At 39.5% G+C, this 19606-nt stretch overlaps 1 protein-coding gene across 13 annotated transcripts in view; it reads right to left on the bottom strand.

Moving 5' to 3' along the window:
- Window positions 1-772: 772 nt before the first annotated feature.
- Window positions 773-19606, bottom strand: part of ZNF684 (zinc finger protein 684) — a 29420-nt gene continuing 10586 nt past the window's right edge. The window contains exons 1-8 of one of the 13 annotated variants that reach the window (XM_053660476.1): window positions 14477-14884; window positions 14122-14234; window positions 13651-13728; window positions 13450-13521; window positions 13096-13134; window positions 9074-9200; window positions 8676-8771; window positions 815-3087 (exon numbers count right to left, since the gene is read on the bottom strand). In XM_053660476.1, coding sequence (XP_053516451.1) covers window positions 2168-3087; window positions 8676-8771; window positions 9074-9200; window positions 13096-13134; window positions 13450-13521; window positions 13651-13653 — 1257 coding nt within the window. In that variant the 5' untranslated portion in view covers window positions 13654-13728; window positions 14122-14234; window positions 14477-14884 and the 3' untranslated portion in view covers window positions 815-2167. Of the gene's footprint in view, window positions 3088-8675; window positions 8772-9073; window positions 9201-13095; window positions 13141-13449; window positions 13522-13650; window positions 13729-14121; window positions 14898-16495; window positions 16705-19606 lie in introns of those variants that run through there. The other 12 variants (XM_053660473.1, XM_053660477.1, XM_053660474.1 and 9 more) reach the window with 12 other exon arrangements.

Raw genomic sequence — 19606 nt, forward strand, 5'->3', positions numbered from 1 at the left:
AGTACCTCAAAAAAATTAAAATTGGAACTGCCTTATCACCCAGTGAGTCTACTTCTGGAGAAACCCCAAACACTAATTCAAAAGGATGTGTGCATCCTTATGTTCATTGCAGTGTTACCTACAATCGCCAGGATATGGTAGTGGCTCAAGTGCCCATCAGTAGATGAGTAGATAAAAAAGTAATATTTGCACAATGGAATACTACTCAGCCATAATAAAGGAAATCTTACCCTTTGCAAAAGCATGGGTTGATCTGGAGAGCATTATGCTAAGTGAAATGAGCCAGTCAGAGAAAGACAAATACCATATGATTTCACTCATATGTGTAATCTAATGAATAAAGCAAATTAAGAAACAAAATAGAAAGAGACTCATAGGGAACAGACTGACAGCCAAGAGAGGGAAGGGCAGTTGTGGAGCTGGGTGAAAAAGGTGAAGGGGTTAAGCAAAATGAACAAACTCAAAGACACAGACAAGAGTGTGGTGATTACCAGAAGGGAAGGGGGTGGAGGGGAGGTAGAAGAGGGTATAGAGCACATAATGGTAATGGGAGGAGACTTGACTTGGAGTGGTGAACACACAATACAATATATAGATGATGTATTATAGAACTGCACACCTGAAACCTATATAAATTAACCAATGTCACCCCAATAAATTCAATAAAAAATAAAAATATGTCTTTGATAGCAGAAAAGATATCATTTAGATCCTTAAGTTCTAGTATGCTTATGCAAAAAGCACTATCATCAATTTATAATCATTATTCAACATTACTTTTCAAAAAAATAGCTAATGAAAGAAACAGTATATCATAGTTGTAACCAAGCTTAAACTTGAAAGTGGTATGAATTCTGAATTTCAGTTCAAGCTGTTATTGCAACACTCAAGGAAAAGCATAAAGGGTTTTCGATATTACCAAGGAATACTGTGGACAACAATAAAAACTTTAGCTTAAATAATGGGTCGCTCATCCTTCCAAGGAGATATGTGGTACTAACAAAATGCCACATTCCAAAGAAATGTTGATATGCAGAAAAACTTGCTCTTTTAAACTTGGTTAATGCTGCCTGTACTGTCATATAGAAAATTCCGGATACTCCTATGAGATATCAACTTTATGTATACATATATATATAATCTTAGACCTAAATACTAGCTGCTGGAAAGTTGCAAGCTATCATGACACCCAACTTTACTAAAATCAAATACAGATAACATAGCTAAATATGACTTGAGCTATGCTATATCTCATGTAGATACACCAATGAAAAAATATTTGACCAGAAATGTTTTATTTACATACTTAAATATTTTCCTCAATGAAATGCTTATTGTAATACAGAATACAACTGTTTCCCCCTATCAATTGTTATCTTGTTAAATTTTTGTTTTGGTGTGTACATAAGAAAACGTCTTTATAACAAGTTTTGTAGTTAAAGAGGAGACTCTGGGATTCAGTCACACTACTATGCCCATTAACAGTGCCAGCAAATGGCCCTGGCTGCTGTGACTCAGTGGTTGAGCTCTGGACTCTAAAACAAAAGGGTCAAAGGTTCTATTCCCAGTCAGGGCACATGCCTGGGTTGTGGGCCAGGTCCCCAGTAGTGGAGTACACAAGAGGCAACCACACATTGATGTTTCTCTCCCTCTCTAAAAAATAAAATAAATAATATCTTTAAAAACATTATTTTGAAAAAAGTGCCAGCAAATGAATAAAAATATTACTGAATTTCATATTGCATATTAAACCACATTTCCCCCCTTGCATGTTTTGTTAGGATTGGGGGGGAAATGGTGATATTTACTGCAGAAATTCAATAGATATTTAATATTATGAATAAATATATTTTATTCTCACACTCACATAATTATAAAATTTGTTATAAAAATAAAAAACTCAGGGATGGTAAATGAAGTCTTCACTGATTCATTACTTAATTTATGCTTACTTTCCAAGCTCTATTATTTACAATTCAATATTTTCTGTGATCTCTTCTGTAAAAGATCACAATCATGTTGTGATTGGAATTGATTATCTCTTTATGGAAACCTACTTCTTCCAAATTCATTATATAATTCCTCAATTTCTCTTCACCATGACATCTCTGCTATTTAATATGATTTATTTAATATCTAAGGCTTTCTCATATTCATAAAGTGAATACTATGTATGAATTCTTTGATGTACAATAAGATTTGACTTCTGGGAAAACGCTTTCCCACATTTGCTACATTCATAGGGCTTTTCTCCTGTATGAGTTATCTGATGTCTAAGGAGATGAGACTTCTTGATGAAAGCTTTGCCACATTCAATACATCCATAAGGTTTTTCTCCCGTGTGAATTCTTTGATGTGTAACAAGCACAGATGTGTTGCCAAAGGCTTTGCCACATACGATACATTGGTACGGTTTCTCTCCTGTATGAAATCTAGAATGTTTATAAAGGGATGAACTATACCTGAAGGTTTTCCCACATTCCTTACATTCAAATGAATTCTCCAGTGTATGAGATTTCACATGTTGAGTAAAGGAGGAGTTCCATGTGAATGATTTCCCACACTGACTGCATTCATAGGGTTTCTCTCCAGTGTGAAGTCTCTGGTGCACCATGAGCTGTGCTTTATGCATAAAGGCTTTCCCACAGTCACTGCACACAAAGGGTCTCTCTCCATTATGAACTTTCTGATGAGTTGCAAGGTGTGCCTTCCTGCTATAGGCTTTCCCACAGTCATTGCATTCAAAGGGTTTTTTTCTTGTGTGATTTTTCTCATGTCTAATTAAATGGAAATTCTTTTTGAAGACTTTCCCACAGTCTTTGCATTCATAAGAGTTTTCTCCATTATAATATCTGTTATAATTAAGTAAGCCTAAAGTAGGTTGCAAACTCTTTCCACATGATTTGCATTTACATAATATTTTTCTTGCATTTATATAATTCTTTCCAATATGATGTGTGTTCATATTATAACCATGGAGTCTCTCCATATTCAGAATTTTATTGAATGTGAACAAAACTGAATTCAAAAAATTGTCTTTGCTTTCTTGGTGCTTCTCTGATTCATCAACAAATGGGCAGTCAGCTTCTAAAAAAAAAGTACAATAAGACATTCCTAGTTAATTTTTTTCCATCAACAGTTACAGGAAGAAACTTATATGGCTTCAAAACTAGTCTCTCATTTTGAAACTAGTCCTATATTTGCCTTGCTCCTGACCTTTAAGAATAAAACTCTAAAGAAGAAATGGGAGCAGATGAATGACAATAATGAGAACAGATGACTTAACGTGTGACTTGTGCAAAGACTGTAAAATAGGCACAGGGCACAGTGAGTAGGGGGCAGAGGAAGTCAAGGTTGCTCAACAAGCATGCACAGTTAGCTCAGACAATGAAGAGAGCCCATTGTAGAGATCTGATCAATGGATAGGGCAAACAGGGGAACAAAAGACCCAGGGGGTTAAGGGAAATTATCAGAGGAAAAACTAGTCTTGGAAGAGGCAGATCAGAACCAGAATCCTCACTATCTGATTTCTAAATACCTTTTTAGGATAACTCCCTATTTCCCCCATTCACATCTCTTTTTCCTCTTAATTACCTGACACAATGTCAGTTCCCTTCAGGAACATTGTTATATCTCCAGTCCTCTAACCCCATCCAAACCACAGCAGAGACATATCTGCAGACAGGGCTCCAGCTTTACTGCAGCTGGAATTCATTCTCCCACACACTTACCTGTGAGCCCAGGAACACAGATGTCCAAACAGATCACTCAACAGCAAGTCATCCTTAGCCCCAGTATTCTGCTTAGCCCCAGATTCTCTCTGCTTGCTGTCATTTTTATTCTGGCTGGGTTTCTATATATGAAATCTGTCATATTTGTATTTGGCAAAAACTGTTTTTAAGCCTCTTTTAATCTGCCTAATAAACTAATCCCCAGAAAGCTGCTTTGTTCCTAAAAATCACACTTTTTCATGTCCATCCTCAAAACCCTCTAAATCCCAAATTCAATGCTCCATTAAAAAAAGAAAGAAAAAAGAACAGAAATGGGGGACTATAATTCCCTGTTTCTGAGATTTCTTTCATGTGGAGTTTTAGCACAAAACCCTTAGCCTCTTGCTCTGTGCCTTATCTTTCTTTACGGAGCTCACCTGCATAGTGGACTATAGACATTAATAGCCATGTCTTTACAAAGTGGTTCTAGTTATGGAGACTGGGTTTCTATCTTTTCTCACTTCAGTCAAGGGGAAGTAGCATCTTGTGTTAGAGCAAGCAATAATAACTAACTGAAAAATCCAGGGTAATTAGCCTGGTGAATAAACTATGCAATATAATGAATTCATTCATGGTATCTAAGCATGCCTTCCTCTAGTTCTGAACAAATACCTTCTGTCCCAAAGAGTCTAGACTCTAAATGACTACAATCTTTTGCTCAAAATCCTTCCCTACTGTAACTTGGTCTCCCTCACCCCTCTCATCCTATCTAGTACTCAGACATCTTTAGGGAGGCCCCATTGTTCCATGACCTCAAAATGAGACTCCTCCAATCCTTACACACTTTAAACTTGAACCTCCAATTTGTCTGCATGTCTCTGTGACTTCCTAAATCACACATTTTGACAACTAACTACAAAACTGCAATGTGAGCATGCACTGAGCAAATGTTCCACACTCATCAGCTTAGATCGTATATGGCTACATTTTGCATCTTCAACTATAATTTACACACTTGGAAAAAGTCAATGGTTTTTCATTTTCTTTCCTTTTTCTTACTTTCTTTGAATGCTTCTCAGGAAACAACAAAAGGCCTTCTTGAAAGAAATAAGAAAATCCCCATAGTCCCTGACGTCATGACAGTGAATTAATGAAATAATTGCTCAGTGATTGCCATTATGGGCTCAACAATGGTGTAAAAGAAAAAGCGATATGGGTCTTTCTCTTCAGGGTGTTATCATAAGGAAATATGCCCTAAGAACCATGGAGATTTTTTAAACCTAAGGCAAGTATTTGTCAAGTTTTTATGATAGAACCTTATTAGAGTCGGGATGGGAGTTCAAAGAAGGTAGAATTAATCCCGGCTGCAGCTACCATGAAAGAGAAAACTGAATTCAGATTTAACATCTTCTGGTTTTCGTTAGGTGGAGCCCACCTGAATCAAAAGGACTGATGCAGAGAAGAAAATTATGTACAGGGTACACTAAAGAACCCAATTGCTATGGAATAGGAAAAAAGAAGAACAATTCTGGATAAACAAAATGGGATAAACAAAACAATTCTGGATAAACATTATAGAGGGCTTTAAAAGCCATTTAAATATCACAATGTAGGGTATAAAGGAATAAGTTATGTTTGTCAGGAAAGTGACAAGAAAAGTTAATTTGAGTAAATCTTACAGGAATATCTAAGATAAACCAGAAAATATAAAATAATTCACAATATAGGAATATAAACTGCCTAGGCACCATTTCAGGAGTTAAAATTCATTTGGTTTATGTCAGAAGTTGAAGTCTCAGGTAATCTAAAATATATTTAATGGTGTCTTAATCATTTGAAACATACTTCTTTTACAGACTCTGTGGAAAGGAAAATTTTTATTTTGAATCAGTCTCGGATAAACTAATAGTTGAAATCATAGGCAATTAAGTCACAAGAGCATTTAAGAAGAAATTCTTAAGAAAAAAATCTAAATTGCCCACCAGAGTGATTTTGAGGTGGCAAAGCAGCGGGCCAGTCATTCTTCTTTACAGTAATATAAAGACAATGGTGACAGTGAAGGATGTCGGTGACTAAGAAAAAACTGAGACTGTAAGGCCAGGTGAAATCAAAGTAGGGGGAACAGAAAGATGGTGAGGGAAAAATGCTCAAGAGGGCATAAAACAAATAACTTTAGTCTTTAGTGACAAAGCTTTTGAGGGAGTTACTGTGGAGAATAGTTCACAAGGTAAAAGAGAAGGCAAGAAGCAAAAGTTGAATACGCAGTAAGGTTGAGGGTGTATTAGCAAGGAACCAACTCGAAGGAGTGGGAGGAGAATTTCCAACAGGTGATCAAATTACCAAATGAAGCAGAAAAATGAACTCTAAGGGAGACAGATACCTCAAGTTATCAGTGAGGCTAAAGATGAGCAAGGTGGGGTACACAGGTGGGATGTACGATGCAAGACAAGTGATTTTTTTTAAGGAAAATAATTAGAAAGAACATGATGTGACTAAAAGTTCTGAAATAAAGACAACTAACATATGCTCACTATCTGCCAACTATTTAAAGGGCTTTGCATGAATTCACTCATATAATCTTTAGAAGGAAGGCCGAGATAAAGATGAATATTATCCCTATTTTATAAGTAAAATTGTGCTACAAAGTAATTAGGTTAGACAGTGATTGGTGGACTAAGACTTCAAATGCACACAATCTGACTACACTCTGAGATTTAGATGTATGGAACAGCTCTGTGATCATGTTGGGCAGGGAAAGAGAATGAGGATTTTAGGAATTAAGAGAACAAAGTAAGGACCTAGGGACTTCTGGCCAAGATGGAGGTATAGGTAGACATACTGTGCCTCCTCACATAACCAAAAAAAAGGACAACAACAATTTAAAAACGAAAAACAACCAGAACTGACTGAAAATCAACTGTATGGAAGTCCAACAACCAAGGAGTTAAAGAAGAAACATTCATCCAGACCAATAGGAGGGGCGGAGACAGGCAGCTGGGCAGAGAGGAGTTGTCACAAGGCGGCAGCAGGCAGACCTGGTGAGGTGGCGAATTGTGGACTGTGCAGTCCCACATTCATGTGCAGATAAACTGGGAGAAATACTGGGGAGCAGATGGACTGCGCAATCCAGGGCCCTAGCACGGGGAAATAAAGCCTCAAACCCTGATTGAAAACACCTGTTGAGGCAGTGGGAAAAACTCCCGGCCTTACAGGAGAGTTCACTGGAGAGACCCACAGGGTCCTAGAACATACACAAACCCACCCACCTGGCAATCAGCACCAGAAGGGCCCAATTTGCTTGTGGGAAGCGGGGGAAGTGACTGAAATCCAGTAGAGAGTGCAGCAAGCACCACTGTTCCCTCTCTGACCCCTGTCCCACATACAACATCACAACTGAGCGACATGGGTTGCCCCGCCCTGGTGAACACCTAAGGCTTTGCCCCTCACTATGTAACAGGTGCATCAAGACAAAAAAAAAAATGGCCCAAATGAAAGAACAGATCAAAGCTCTAGAAAAAATACAACTAAGCAATGAAGAGATAGCCAACCTATCAGATGCACAGTTCAAAATACTGGTGATCAGGATGCTCACAGAATTGGTTGATTTTGGTCACAAATTAGATGATAAAATGAAGGCTACGCTATGTGAAATAAAGGAAAATGCACAGGGAACCAATAGTGATGGGAAGAAAACTGGGACTCAAATCAATGGAGTGGACCTGAAGGAAGAAACATCCAACCAGAAAAGAATGAAGAAACAAGAATTCAAAAAAATGAGGAGAGGCTTAGGAACCTCCAGGACATTTTTAAATGTTCCAACATTCGAATTATAGGGGTACCAGAAGAGGAAGAGGAACAGCAACAAGTGGAAAACATATTTGAACAAATAATAAAGGAGAACTTCCCCAATCTGGCAAAGAAAATAGACTTCCAGGAAATCCAGGAAGCTCAGAGAGTCCCAAAGAAGTTGAACCCAAGGAAGAACACACCGAGGCACATCATCATTACATTAGCCAAGATTAAAATGAAGGAGAGAATTCTAGAAGCAGCAAAAGATAAGGGGACAGTCACCTACAAAGGAGTTCCCATCAGACTGTCAGCTGATTTCTCAAAAGAGACCTTGCTGGCAAAAAGGGGCTGGAAAGAAGTATTCAAAGGCATGAAAGGCAAGGACCTACATCCAAGATTGCTCTATTCAGCAAAGCTTTCATTTAGAATGGAAGGGCAGATAAAGTGCTTCTCAGATAAGGTCCAGTTAAAGGAGTTCATCAGCACCAACCCCTTATCATATGAAATGTTAAAGGAATTTATCTAAGAAAAAGAAGAAAAATATGAACAGTAAAATGACAGCAAACTCACAATCATTAACAACCACACCTAAAACAAAAACAAAAGCAAACTAAGCAAACAACTAGAACAGGAACAGAACCACAGAAATGGAGATCATATGGAGGGTTATCAACAGAAGAGAGGGAAGGGGAGAGAAGGGGAGAAGGCACAGAGAATAAGTAGCATAGACAGTGGGGAGAAAATAGACAGGGGGAGGGTAAGAATAGTATAGGAAATGTAGAAGCCAAAGAACTTATATGTATGACCCATGGACATGAACTAAAGGGTGGGAATGTGGGTGTGCAGGATGGAGGTGAGTGAAGGGGGAAAAATAGGACAACTGTAATAGCATAACCAATAAAATATATATATTTTAAAAGTAAGCAGTCAGTGCAAGAAGGCAGAGTACAGAGGAGAGGGACATTCCTTCACACAGAGGTGAGCAAAGGGAAAGAGCAGCTATATGGAGAGTGAAAGTAGGTGTCATTTGGGGATCTGATGATTATGTCAAGTGTACCGGTCACTTCCAAAGGTGTGTGGCTTTTAAGAGACACTTCCTGAAAAGTATTTCAAAGATGCCTGTCTCTCACTGACCAATTCCAAAGACTCTCATCTACCTGGTTTTCTCTCACTCACCCAGGTGGCTCCAACGTGGGCTCTTTCCCTCCACCATCTGCAGCTCTTGTCCTTTCTCCACCTTGAAGACCGCTTTTGATTTGGTAACTGGAGCCCCTGTTCAAGGGAAACAACACAGAACTGGGAACAAGGTGCCAGGGACAAACACCTCAGGTCTGCCTCCTTGAGTCTCGGGGCCTGAAAGGATGAGTGTCTAGAACAGAAAGACTCTTCTCCATTTGGGAGGTTGAAGCATAAACAGACTCTCTGACCCGCACGGAAAATGAAGAATCTGATCACTAAGATTCAGGGCCAAACTTACTAAAGCTTCAATGTTCACAGCTTTCACAAGTCTTCAAGGAAGGGCACTATTAACACACTCTGAGTTACAATGAAAAGCCACCACCCACTGTCCTTACCCAACGAGACGAGGTTTCTAAAGTTCTCCAACATCACATCCCAATACAAGGTTCTCTGATCACAGTCAAGCAGCTGCCACTCCTCTGAGGTGAAGTCCACAGCCACATCCTGGAATGTCAATGATCCCTGTAACAGCACATGGATCTTCAAACTAAAGTGTGTATGAATCATGCCAGCCTCATATGGTCATATCATGTTCACTGTTTTCAAAAAGTTGTGTATGATAGATTACTGCAGGTTTGATTCAGAAATAGACTCTATGATCTAAACAAAAATCATATTTAAATAATCAACTACTGCCAGGACAATTCAATGGGGGAAAGTATATTCATTTTAACAAATGGTCTTGGGACAACCAGATATCCACATGCAAAAGAATGAAGTTGGACCCCCCTCCCACACACACCTCACATCATATACAAAAATACACAAAAAATGGGTGAGAGACCTAACTGAAAGAGCTAAAACTAAAAATTCTTAGAAGAAAACATAGGAGTAAATCTTTGTGACCTTGGATTAGCCAGTGGTTTCTTAAATATGACAGAAAAAGTATAAGTGGCAAAATATAAAAAAAACAGTTAAATTGAAATTCATCAAAATTTTAAAATTTTGTGTTTCAAAGGACACCATCAAGAAACTGAAAAGACAACACAGAATAGGAGGAAATACTTAAAAATCATGCAACTGATAAGAGATTTGTATGTAGAATATAAAAAGAATTCTTAAAACAGACAACCAAATTTACGGCCACCCCACCTTCCCAGCGCAGGACCACATTGATATTTCTCTCCCACTCTTTCTCCTTCCCTTCCCCTCTCTCGAAAAATAAATAAAATATTAAAAAAAAATAGCCAAAGGATTTGAACAGACACTTCTCCAAAGACATATATAGTCCATAAGCACACAAAAAGATGCTCAACATCATTAGTCATTAGTAAAATGCAAATCAAAGCTACAATGAGGTATCATTTCAAAGTCACTAGGATGGCCAAAATTAAAGACAGACAATGACAAATGTTGGCAAGGATGTGGAGAAACTGGAACTGTCATACATAGCTGGTGGGACTGTACAATTGTGCAGCAACGAAGGAAAACAGTGTGTTGGTTCCTCAAAATGTTAAACAAAATGTTACCATATGATCCAACAATTAACTCCTCACAGGTATATACCCAAGAGAATTGAAAAATACATGTCCACACAAAAACCTGTGCACAATGTTCATAGTAGAATTCTTAATAATAGCCCAAAAGTGAAATCAATATGAGTATCCATCAATTAATGGATGGATAAACAATACTGCACATGATGCAGTATTGCTCAGCAATGACAAGATGTCTACAACATAGGTGAAAATATTGCACTGGGTGAAAGAAGTCAATTACAAATGATCACATATTGTATGATCCCATTTGTATAAAATGTTCAGAATAGGCAAATCCATAGAAACGCTAAGTAAATTAGGGCTGGGGGAAGGAAGGAATAGGTATGAGGTTTTTTTGAGGGTAACGACATGTGTTTAAATTAGGTAGTGGTGATAGTTTCACAATTCCATCAGTAAACAAAAACCAGTGAATTGCACATACTTTAAAACAGGTCCATTTGTAATATGCAAATTATATCTCAATAAAATTATTTTCAAATATTGTTTATATATTCTTCACTCATAAAATATGCAATGAGGGCCAGATACTGTACTAGTATTGCAAAAAAAAGAATAAAATTATTACTGCCCTCAGAGATATCACACTCTATTAGACAATATAAAGTGAACATGTAAGTGCAATAAGACGTTCAGGAGCTGTAAGGTTAACATACCAGACTCACATAAGCATAATAAAATAGGAAGATGTGGATTTCGTTAACATGATACAATATATTCTTTCAACCATAAAGCCAAAGTCATGTTTAATTAACATAAACTGAAATTAAAAAGGCATGTAGCTACATGTCTATCACAAAGAGACAGTTAAGACTATAAGAGCAGGGGACAGCAGGGGTCAGCAAACCACAACACATGGGCTGGCCTCCTATTTTTGTAAATAAAATGTTACTGGAATGTAGTTGTATTTATTTACCTCAGCTACAAGGGCAGAACTGTGCAGTTTCCATAAAGGCTACATGGCCTTCAAGCCTAAAATATTTACTACCTGGTCTTTTAAAAAGTTAAGAGACTTGGTACAGCTTATCCCAGTAATTCATACATAGTTCAGTATTAGAAATTCTAAAATTAATATAAATTCTCTAAACTGCTATACTAGATAACATAAAATATATAATTTTATTGACAGGTATTTTAAAAGGATATGATAAAAAAGTTCCTAATTTATGAAAATAATCTTCACAAGCTAAAACCCTTAACTTGATTAAAAACAAAAACAAAAAACAACTATCAGAATACAAGATGAAACAGTGAAACACTGGTAGCATCTCCATTAAAAATGGAACAAAAAGATTTTGGCTAGCAATTACATTCAAAATTATAATTACTAGAAGTCCTGTCCCTTGCAATAAGACAAGAAAAATGGATATATATATATATATATAGAGAGAGAGAGAGAGAGATATATATAGAGAGAGAGAGAGAGAGAGAGAGAAATAAATCTAGGAATCAACTAAAAACCTCTTGGACTTAGTAAGAGTTCCATAAACTGACATACATTCATGTGCTGCATAATGATGTTTCCATCAATGACTAATCACATAGACAACAGTGATCCCATAAGATTATAAAAAAAGCAAAAAATTTCCTATCATCTAGTAATGTTGCAGCTGTCATAACCCCATAGTGCAACACATTACTCATGAGTTTGTGATGATACTGGTTTAAACAAACCAATTGTACTGCTAGTCATATAAAAATATAGCAATATAATTATGTATAGTACATAACACTTGATAATGATAATAAACTACTGTTACTGGTTTATGTATTTACTATACTTTTTATGTTATTTTGGAGTGTACTCTTTGTACTTATTTTAAAAAAATGTTTTCTGTAAAACAGTTGCTATGTGATGCCTGCAGCAGCCCAATACATTTCATATTTACAGTGTCTCTTGGTTGAAACATTTTCTCTTATGCTTAGTTTAATCTTGTGTTGTTTTACTCAGTAATATGCTGTACAGACTTGTAGCCTAGCAGCTATAAGCTATATCACCTAGCCTACATGGCTATACCGCCCAGGTTTGTGTAAATACACACTATATGATGTTCACACAATGATAAAATCGCCTACTGACACAGTTCTCAGTCGTAAAGCAGAACGTGACTCTAAAATCAAACACATTAACCCATACTTTCCTGTATAAAAGAATAATCAATAAGAAAATATAATGAAAAATATCTATGTCATTCTCAATAGCAACTTTCATCATGTGTAAGAATAAACATTACAAAAACTGTCCAAGAATTACAATAATAAAACTATAAAACTGTAATGAAGGACCTATCAGAAAAATTATATAAGTGAAAGACTCATTATTGAAAAGTCATTAATTTTCTCCAAAGTAACCTAAAAGTGTAATGCAGTCACATACTCCTTTAACAACCCTGACAACCTGATTTTGAAATGCATGTGGAAGAGAAAATGCTTAAGAATAGCTGGAGACCCTGAAAAGGTACTAGGAACCTTTTAGTTATTTTTCAGATGAACATTAAAAGGGTTTATGTAGTGCCGCTTGGCACCGTGTTCTCTGTTTACTCAGGGAACACTCTAAGAAAGGCACAGGGAATCTGATGTTATATTTACCACAGATAAACCCGGGGAACTATTTTGCTTTATCCTCACAGGAAATGCCAATATTTAACTAATTGGTATCCACTTTCTATGACCCCCAGAAATACTGGGCACACAAATGCAGCTAAAATTCATTCCAACTACCTGCAGACCCTATCAACTTAACCATATTCTAAATTTCGTTTTGGACCTAATCCATTCAATCTACATTTTCCCTGACTATACATTTCCTTTTTATATGGATTTTTTGGAAATTTAAATGACTGAATAAATAAATGGCTTACCTGGAAGTTGATCATTTTCTGCAGCTCTTGCACGGCTATCTCTCACAATAAAAATGGGAAAAGAAGAGAAGTATGTGAAAAACCAAGACTGAGATGTGGGACCCTGCCCTGTCACAACAGAAGCACCCACACTACAGCCTCAAAGAATCCCACCTAGGGGGAGAATGTTTCTAGCAAGTCAGAAAAGCCCCTATTTTATAAGCACCGATCTCTACTTGTGCTTGTGAATACATGGATGTTGTACAGTTCTGTCCTACTGATCTTACCGAAAGTTGTTAGCCTTGGAACCAGTGACAGGTTTTTTCCCAGAAATTTATCCTAAGAAAATAATAATGAATGAGTGAAAAGACTCACTAAAAGCCTGGTCTCTGAAGCTCGGTATCTCTGGAACTCATTCCTTCTGATTCTCTGGTCTCTGCTCTGAAACTGGGGTAAGATACCACAAATTAGGTTGACTTTATTGCAAAGGCTAGATCCACAGACCCAGGAACTTTTTTTTTTTAGGCTGGAGCCCTCAGTTTAGACTCCAAATCTGCACTGCCCCCGGAAATTCACCATCTCCTATGGGTGGAGTCTCCCTGTGGCTGCAATCCTTTTCAAATTTCAGCCAGCACCGCTGGGGCCCTAGAAAGGCTAAAATGTGCATGAGGGACTCACAGCTACGTTTACACAATCTTCCCTGGAAGACCCGCAGATTCACCTAGTGACCCTTAAAAAAATTCCGACAAATCTAAATGTACTCACAATTCACTGCTCAAATATTTCAAAAGAAGAATAAATCAAACTAATTGTTTATTTGTTTTGTGCAGAGTGCTTTCTTCCAAAAAAGAATGAAATTTGGAGAGAACTCATCTGGATTTGAATCTCAGCTCATCTACCTATTAAGCTATGTGAGTTCAGCCAAATAACTTCACCTCTCTCAGCTTCAGTTATTTCATATATAAAATGAAGATCTTAACAGTGACTTCAGGTGATGGTTGTGAGAATACCTTAAAAAAACAGCATGGCAGTTTCGGAAATACTTACTTCCCAGATCCCTTGAGATAGTTTAACATTTCCTGTAGCAAGCTCTGGTAGGGACAACGGCGCTCTTGGAACCAGAAAGGTGCAGTCTGGTGCACAAACTCCTACCCAGTGACCTTTAACAACGAAGGCAGCAACGCACACTGAGCCTGCCCCAGACCCAGCCGGGACCTAGGCACCCACTGAGTGGCAGTCGGAGCCTTGGGCTTCTCTCTGAACAGCTCCGGAATTGGAAAGGACCCACAACCCAACACAGTCACCGCAGGTGCAGTTTGTTAAATTTAATCTTCGTTTGTTTAAGCCAATAAACCGGCCCCCCGTCTTTCTCTCCGCCCTTCCCTTAGCCCAGCAGTCAAACCTGTCAGCCTTTCACCGCCACGCTCCAAGCTCTGGCTCTAAGTCCTAGTTCGGTTTGCCGAGCTCCATGGTCCAGAGACCCGGGAGAAACGCTCACATAGAACCCAGGTTGAATGATTAGACGCCTGGCTACCGCCCCATTGCGCGTGTGCGGAAGTAACTGCCCAACTGGAGTTCCCAGGCTCCCGGGGTACAGGCTCTCCATCCGAGACTACATTTCCCATAAGACCCACGGAACTCATTGTCCGAAAACCCTAGATGCTTCCACCTCTTTTCCGGGAGATCCTGGTGTCTTTGGGGCTGCTTCAGAGCCGTGCTCATTTTTAAAAGTGTTGCTGGCGGTGCTGTGACCTTACACTGTAGTCTTTCCTATAAGGCAGCCTACAGCCTTTATCACCAGCGGGAGGTGTGAGGCTGCCTATACAGCCACCAGCCCTACAGACAACGCTGGCACTGAGGAATAACAATGGTCCAACAAGGATGATTATATGAGGGAGGACCCCAAAACCGGAATTATCTTTTGGAGGGCATGCCTCTTGTAGTACTGTGGAGAGCAGGGCCAATAAAATGGCACTGGCCCCATAAATATAGCATAAAGTTTATAAAGCAAAGTGGAGTCACTCAGGTCAAACAAAATGGCTGTCAGTCAGCCATGACACTTTGGTTCAAGGAGGAAACTACCTAAGTCATAACAGATGTCTGGCAAGGAGACACACGTGAGATACCTGCACACGTGATCAGAACAGCCATGTACTACCCATAGGTTCCTGGGTAAATTCCCCTCTTGGCATCTGGGGTGCCAAGACATTTATAAAAAAGACCCAAAAGGGTGGCATACAACACTTTCAAGGTGTAACTGAGGCAGGTTGCAGACCACTGCTGAGACGGCGGAGCCCCACACACCAGACTGCTGCCTCATGCCACACTGATCTCCCTTGGCACTGGCCACCAGAGTCTCTGCCTGCTGGACTGAAGACTTCATCTGCCCTGCTGCCCACCTGGCTCCTGGGATCTTTCCTTGCCAGATGTTGAGAACTCCCTTGCCCACCAGCTGTCTCCCAGACCTGCAGACTGAGACTCTGGGACTCAGGTTCATTATCCCCCACTGATTGCTGTGTGTGTGTGTGTGTGTGTGTGTGTGTGTGTGTGTGTGTGTGTGTGTGTTATTCCTCTTAGATTGTTAGAGTGTGAGTAGGATATTGTATGATGATGCTCTACTTTGAGTGAACCTGCACTCAATAAAAGCCGAGTGAATAGCATAGTTACTGTGTTTGACTCTTGTCTATTCCTTGGTGCCAGGCTGCTCAGAAGCAGCTAGCTGAGCAGTTTGCCAGGCTGACTTACAGGAATGATTATATCACAAACATACATTCATGACAAGTACAGGCTTCCTCCACCCCAGGTGAGTGTTCTAGGAACCCATCTGTATCAGTGTACTAGCTGGTGGTGTTGTGAGACGCTGTGTTCTGCATTGGTGAATTTTTCTGAAGATTCTTTTACCACATTTGCCCATTTCACAATGGGTGATTTACGAGCACAACTGCCCACACCATGCTGAGTATTTAGCAGTTTTTGACCCAAAACAGCATGACACCCTTGCTCCCTCCCCCCATTCACCCAATCTCACCCTGAGTGACATTTTTGTTGTTGTTGTTGTTTCCCTGGATGAAAAAAGTCCTCAAATGGGAACCTTTTGCCATTGTGGACAAGGTAAAACAAAAACCAGCAGAAGTACTAAAAGGCGTCAAAATTAATGAGTTCAAAAACTGTTTTGAGCAGTGGGGAAAAGAATCTCAATAGTTGTACTGCATCAAATGGAGAAGAGTACTTTGGAGGTGACTGAAGTTTAAACATGTCATAATACATACACAATTTTTATAAATAAACTCCAGGATTTGGGGGTCCCCTCTTGTACTATTCACTCAACTTTTATTGATACAGGTTCAATCTCAATCAATAGCAACAACACTCAGAAACAATCAGTAACAATATCACACAGGAGAATTGGGGGAAAACAAACCCAAGTTCCAAGAATCCAGATCAGAGACGAGATCCCGGAGACAGTGGGCAGGGAACGTCTCGCAAGGCAGGGCCAGGAGCAGCGTCTCAGCGGCACTCTGCACACTCTGCAGAACGCAGAGAGGGGCAGCCTGTGGATGTCTGCGTCGGCTTCAGGAGGCTGCTGTCTCAGGCTGCTCTCGGGGTCTTCTGCTCTCATGCTCCTCAAAGCTGCAGCATCATGTTGTTTTGATCCATGTTTTGATCAGTTTCAATAAACACATGTTGTTTGGGTCAGTTCATAGTAAACATGTTTTGCTTAGTTCTGATAAGCACATGTTTATAGGACAGCTCTGATAAACACATGCGTTTCTTTGTTTTCTAAAAAATTCTTACTTATTTTTAGAGAGCGGGGAAGGGAGGGAGAGAGAGGGGGAGAAACATCGATGTGAGAGAGGAACTTTGATCAGTTTCCTCCCATATGCTCCTCAACCTGGAACCAAACTCATAACCCAGCCAGGCATGTGCCCTGACCAGGAATCAAAACGGTGACATTTCTCTTTGCCAGATGTCACCCAACCGAGTCACACCAGACAGGGAACACATGCTATTTTGATCACCCAATTCTGCTAAACATGTTTCAATCACTTAGGGCAGACGGTGTGTGCTCTCTACATGGCATCAGATCTGTTCTCCACAAAAAGGCAGGTGTATGCTACTGTGGACACCTGAGTCAGGGGTTTCCCCATCTTTAGTTCTTGCCTTCCTTGCAAGAGAAGAATTCAAGTGAGAGACATCTATGATGGAAGTGAGATAGCAAGTATTTATTAAATACACTTGAGCACGAAACAGCAAGCAGGCCCTCAGCTAGTCTGAGTGCCCCATGAATACTGGAAATAAGGTTGAAGGTTTTTATACATTTGAGCCCGAATCTGCAAGAGGCAGCCAACTAATTGGAGTGCCCCAACTACTGGGACTCCAGGAGTTTTATGTCTGTAGCCAGCCTCTAGGTTCCCCTTCCTCCTCCCTTCTCCAGACCTTGGGATTAATACATAGTTTCAAAGACTTTCTTTTCCAGCTAGTGGAAACAGAATTTCAAGAGATTCCCTCTTCCTGTGATATCAGTTTTACTTGTGATTTCCAGACCACTTGGCAATCTTATCCAACCAGGCTCAGGACTGTTGAGTAAATGGGTGAGACATGTCTTCCACCCCTCCCTGCCTTTGTTTACTAACTATCCTACCCAACAGTGTACATACCATTTTTATTTAAAAAGATAGACGTCCGAATTTTTAAATACTGGAATATAAGGAACTGTTCCGCTTGGTATGGAGAATGTAGCCCAGCCCTCAATTTGAAAAACCGATGGGGAGCAAGTCAGCACACAGGAACCGAGCCCATGAATCAGTTTTCCCATGGGGAATCAGGTCTGCATTGTACATAGGCTGTTTTGAGGCTTGCTTTTGCTAAAACTCCCTTACCCTGAATTGAGGCAGAAAATGTTTACTGTGTATCTTTAAAGTAACTTCCTAAAATCTGAGCTAAACCTCCCAAGTATGTAGTGTGACCAGATCGACCACTTTCCCCCTTGATCTGCAACATCCTTCTCTTTGAAGTGATTAGCAACATTCTTTCCTTTGTTATCTTCAAAAGGTAATCACCTACAGCAAACCTGTGCATAGTAAATGAGAACCATCCCCAATGTAATGTACCCAGAAAAGCAATAAAAGCCTGTCCAGCTGGGGGTTGGAGCCCTCTCTCTCACTTAGAGAGCTGCCATGCCATCCCTTTTTCTCCACAGGACTTCTGTAGTCTGTATGAATTTGTTCGTTACTGCCACAACACACAGAACCCACAGGCCGGAGCCCACATCACTGGGAAATCTAAATCAGCAGTATGTAAGAGAGTAACTTACCCTGACTCAGTTCAGTTTCTTCTAGCAATGCTGTGTAGCTTAAGTCAGGGAGATGAAGAGGACCCAACAGAGGAGACTCAGAAAAAATAATGGTGAGGTACATGAAAAAGTAGGCGAGTTTGGATTTGAAAAATCAAGGGAACAAAATGTTTCAAGAAGAAGGGCATAATCTACTGTGTTAATACTGCTGCTGTATCAACTAGGGTGAGGACTAAGAATTGATCACTGCATTAGCAATGTGGAAGTTGAATTAGCGATGCCATTTTGGTGTAGCGGCAGAAGTTTGAAAAAAGCGGGATGAAAGGATGAGAGGAGAGGAAGTGCAGAAAGCAAGTATAGACAGTACTTTTAAGGTTTGCTTTTTTAAGATGAGAAGGAAAATAAAGCTGTCTTTATGAGGATTGTGGGTCCAGAATTTTTTTAAAGGTGGAATTAAGAATTACAGTATGTGTGTGCCCTAATAAAAATGACACAGTAGCCCTGGCTGGTGTAGCTCAGTAGATTGAGCACTGGCCCACAAACCAAAGAGTTTGCAGGTTCAATTCCCAGTCAGGACACATGCCTGGGTTATGGGCCAGGTCCCCAGTGGGGAGCATGTGAGAGGCAATCATGTATTGATGTTTCCCTCTTTTTCTCCCTCCTCTAAAAATAAATAAATAAAACCTTAAAAAAAGAAAAAAGAAAGAAAGGGAAAAAATGACACAGAAGAGGAGGGAAACTGACAATACAGAGAGACAGGCCAGTGCAGGAGAAAAGTCCTTGCAGAGAGAAGGGATGGAATCCAGTACACAGTCAGAAGGACCAGTTGTCAGAGTGTGGTCCTCCATCCATTAAAATAAAAGGGGAGGCAGAGTTCATAGGCACAGATGCAGGTGGGTGGATAGATTTGGTGGTGGGAGAATGAGGATATCCTCTTTTGAGTGCTGCACCTTCTCAGTGAAATAGAGAACTGAAAGTGAAGATAGGAAGAAGGTATTAGAGGTTGGAGGGGAGAAACCATAAGAAATACTGTATTACATAGATTCTAATATAATTTTTTCATATGTCAACATCTGTGAAGTTGCTGCCTTACAAGTGATAGCATGCCATAATTTAACTGGCATTTTTTTCTTTCATAGTAGTGTGTAAAATAATGATATGTCTTGTAATCAATGACACATGAGATTTTAATATAGTTAGGAAGGTGAAAGGTGAATGGATTAAAGAAATGTAATACTG

Source organism: Artibeus jamaicensis, unplaced genomic scaffold (genome assembly GCF_021234435.1).
Source record: "Artibeus jamaicensis isolate MK-2021 breed Jamaican fruit bat unplaced genomic scaffold, CSHL_Jam_final scaffold_847, whole genome shotgun sequence".
Lineage (NCBI taxonomy): Eukaryota > Metazoa > Chordata > Mammalia > Chiroptera > Phyllostomidae > Artibeus > Artibeus jamaicensis.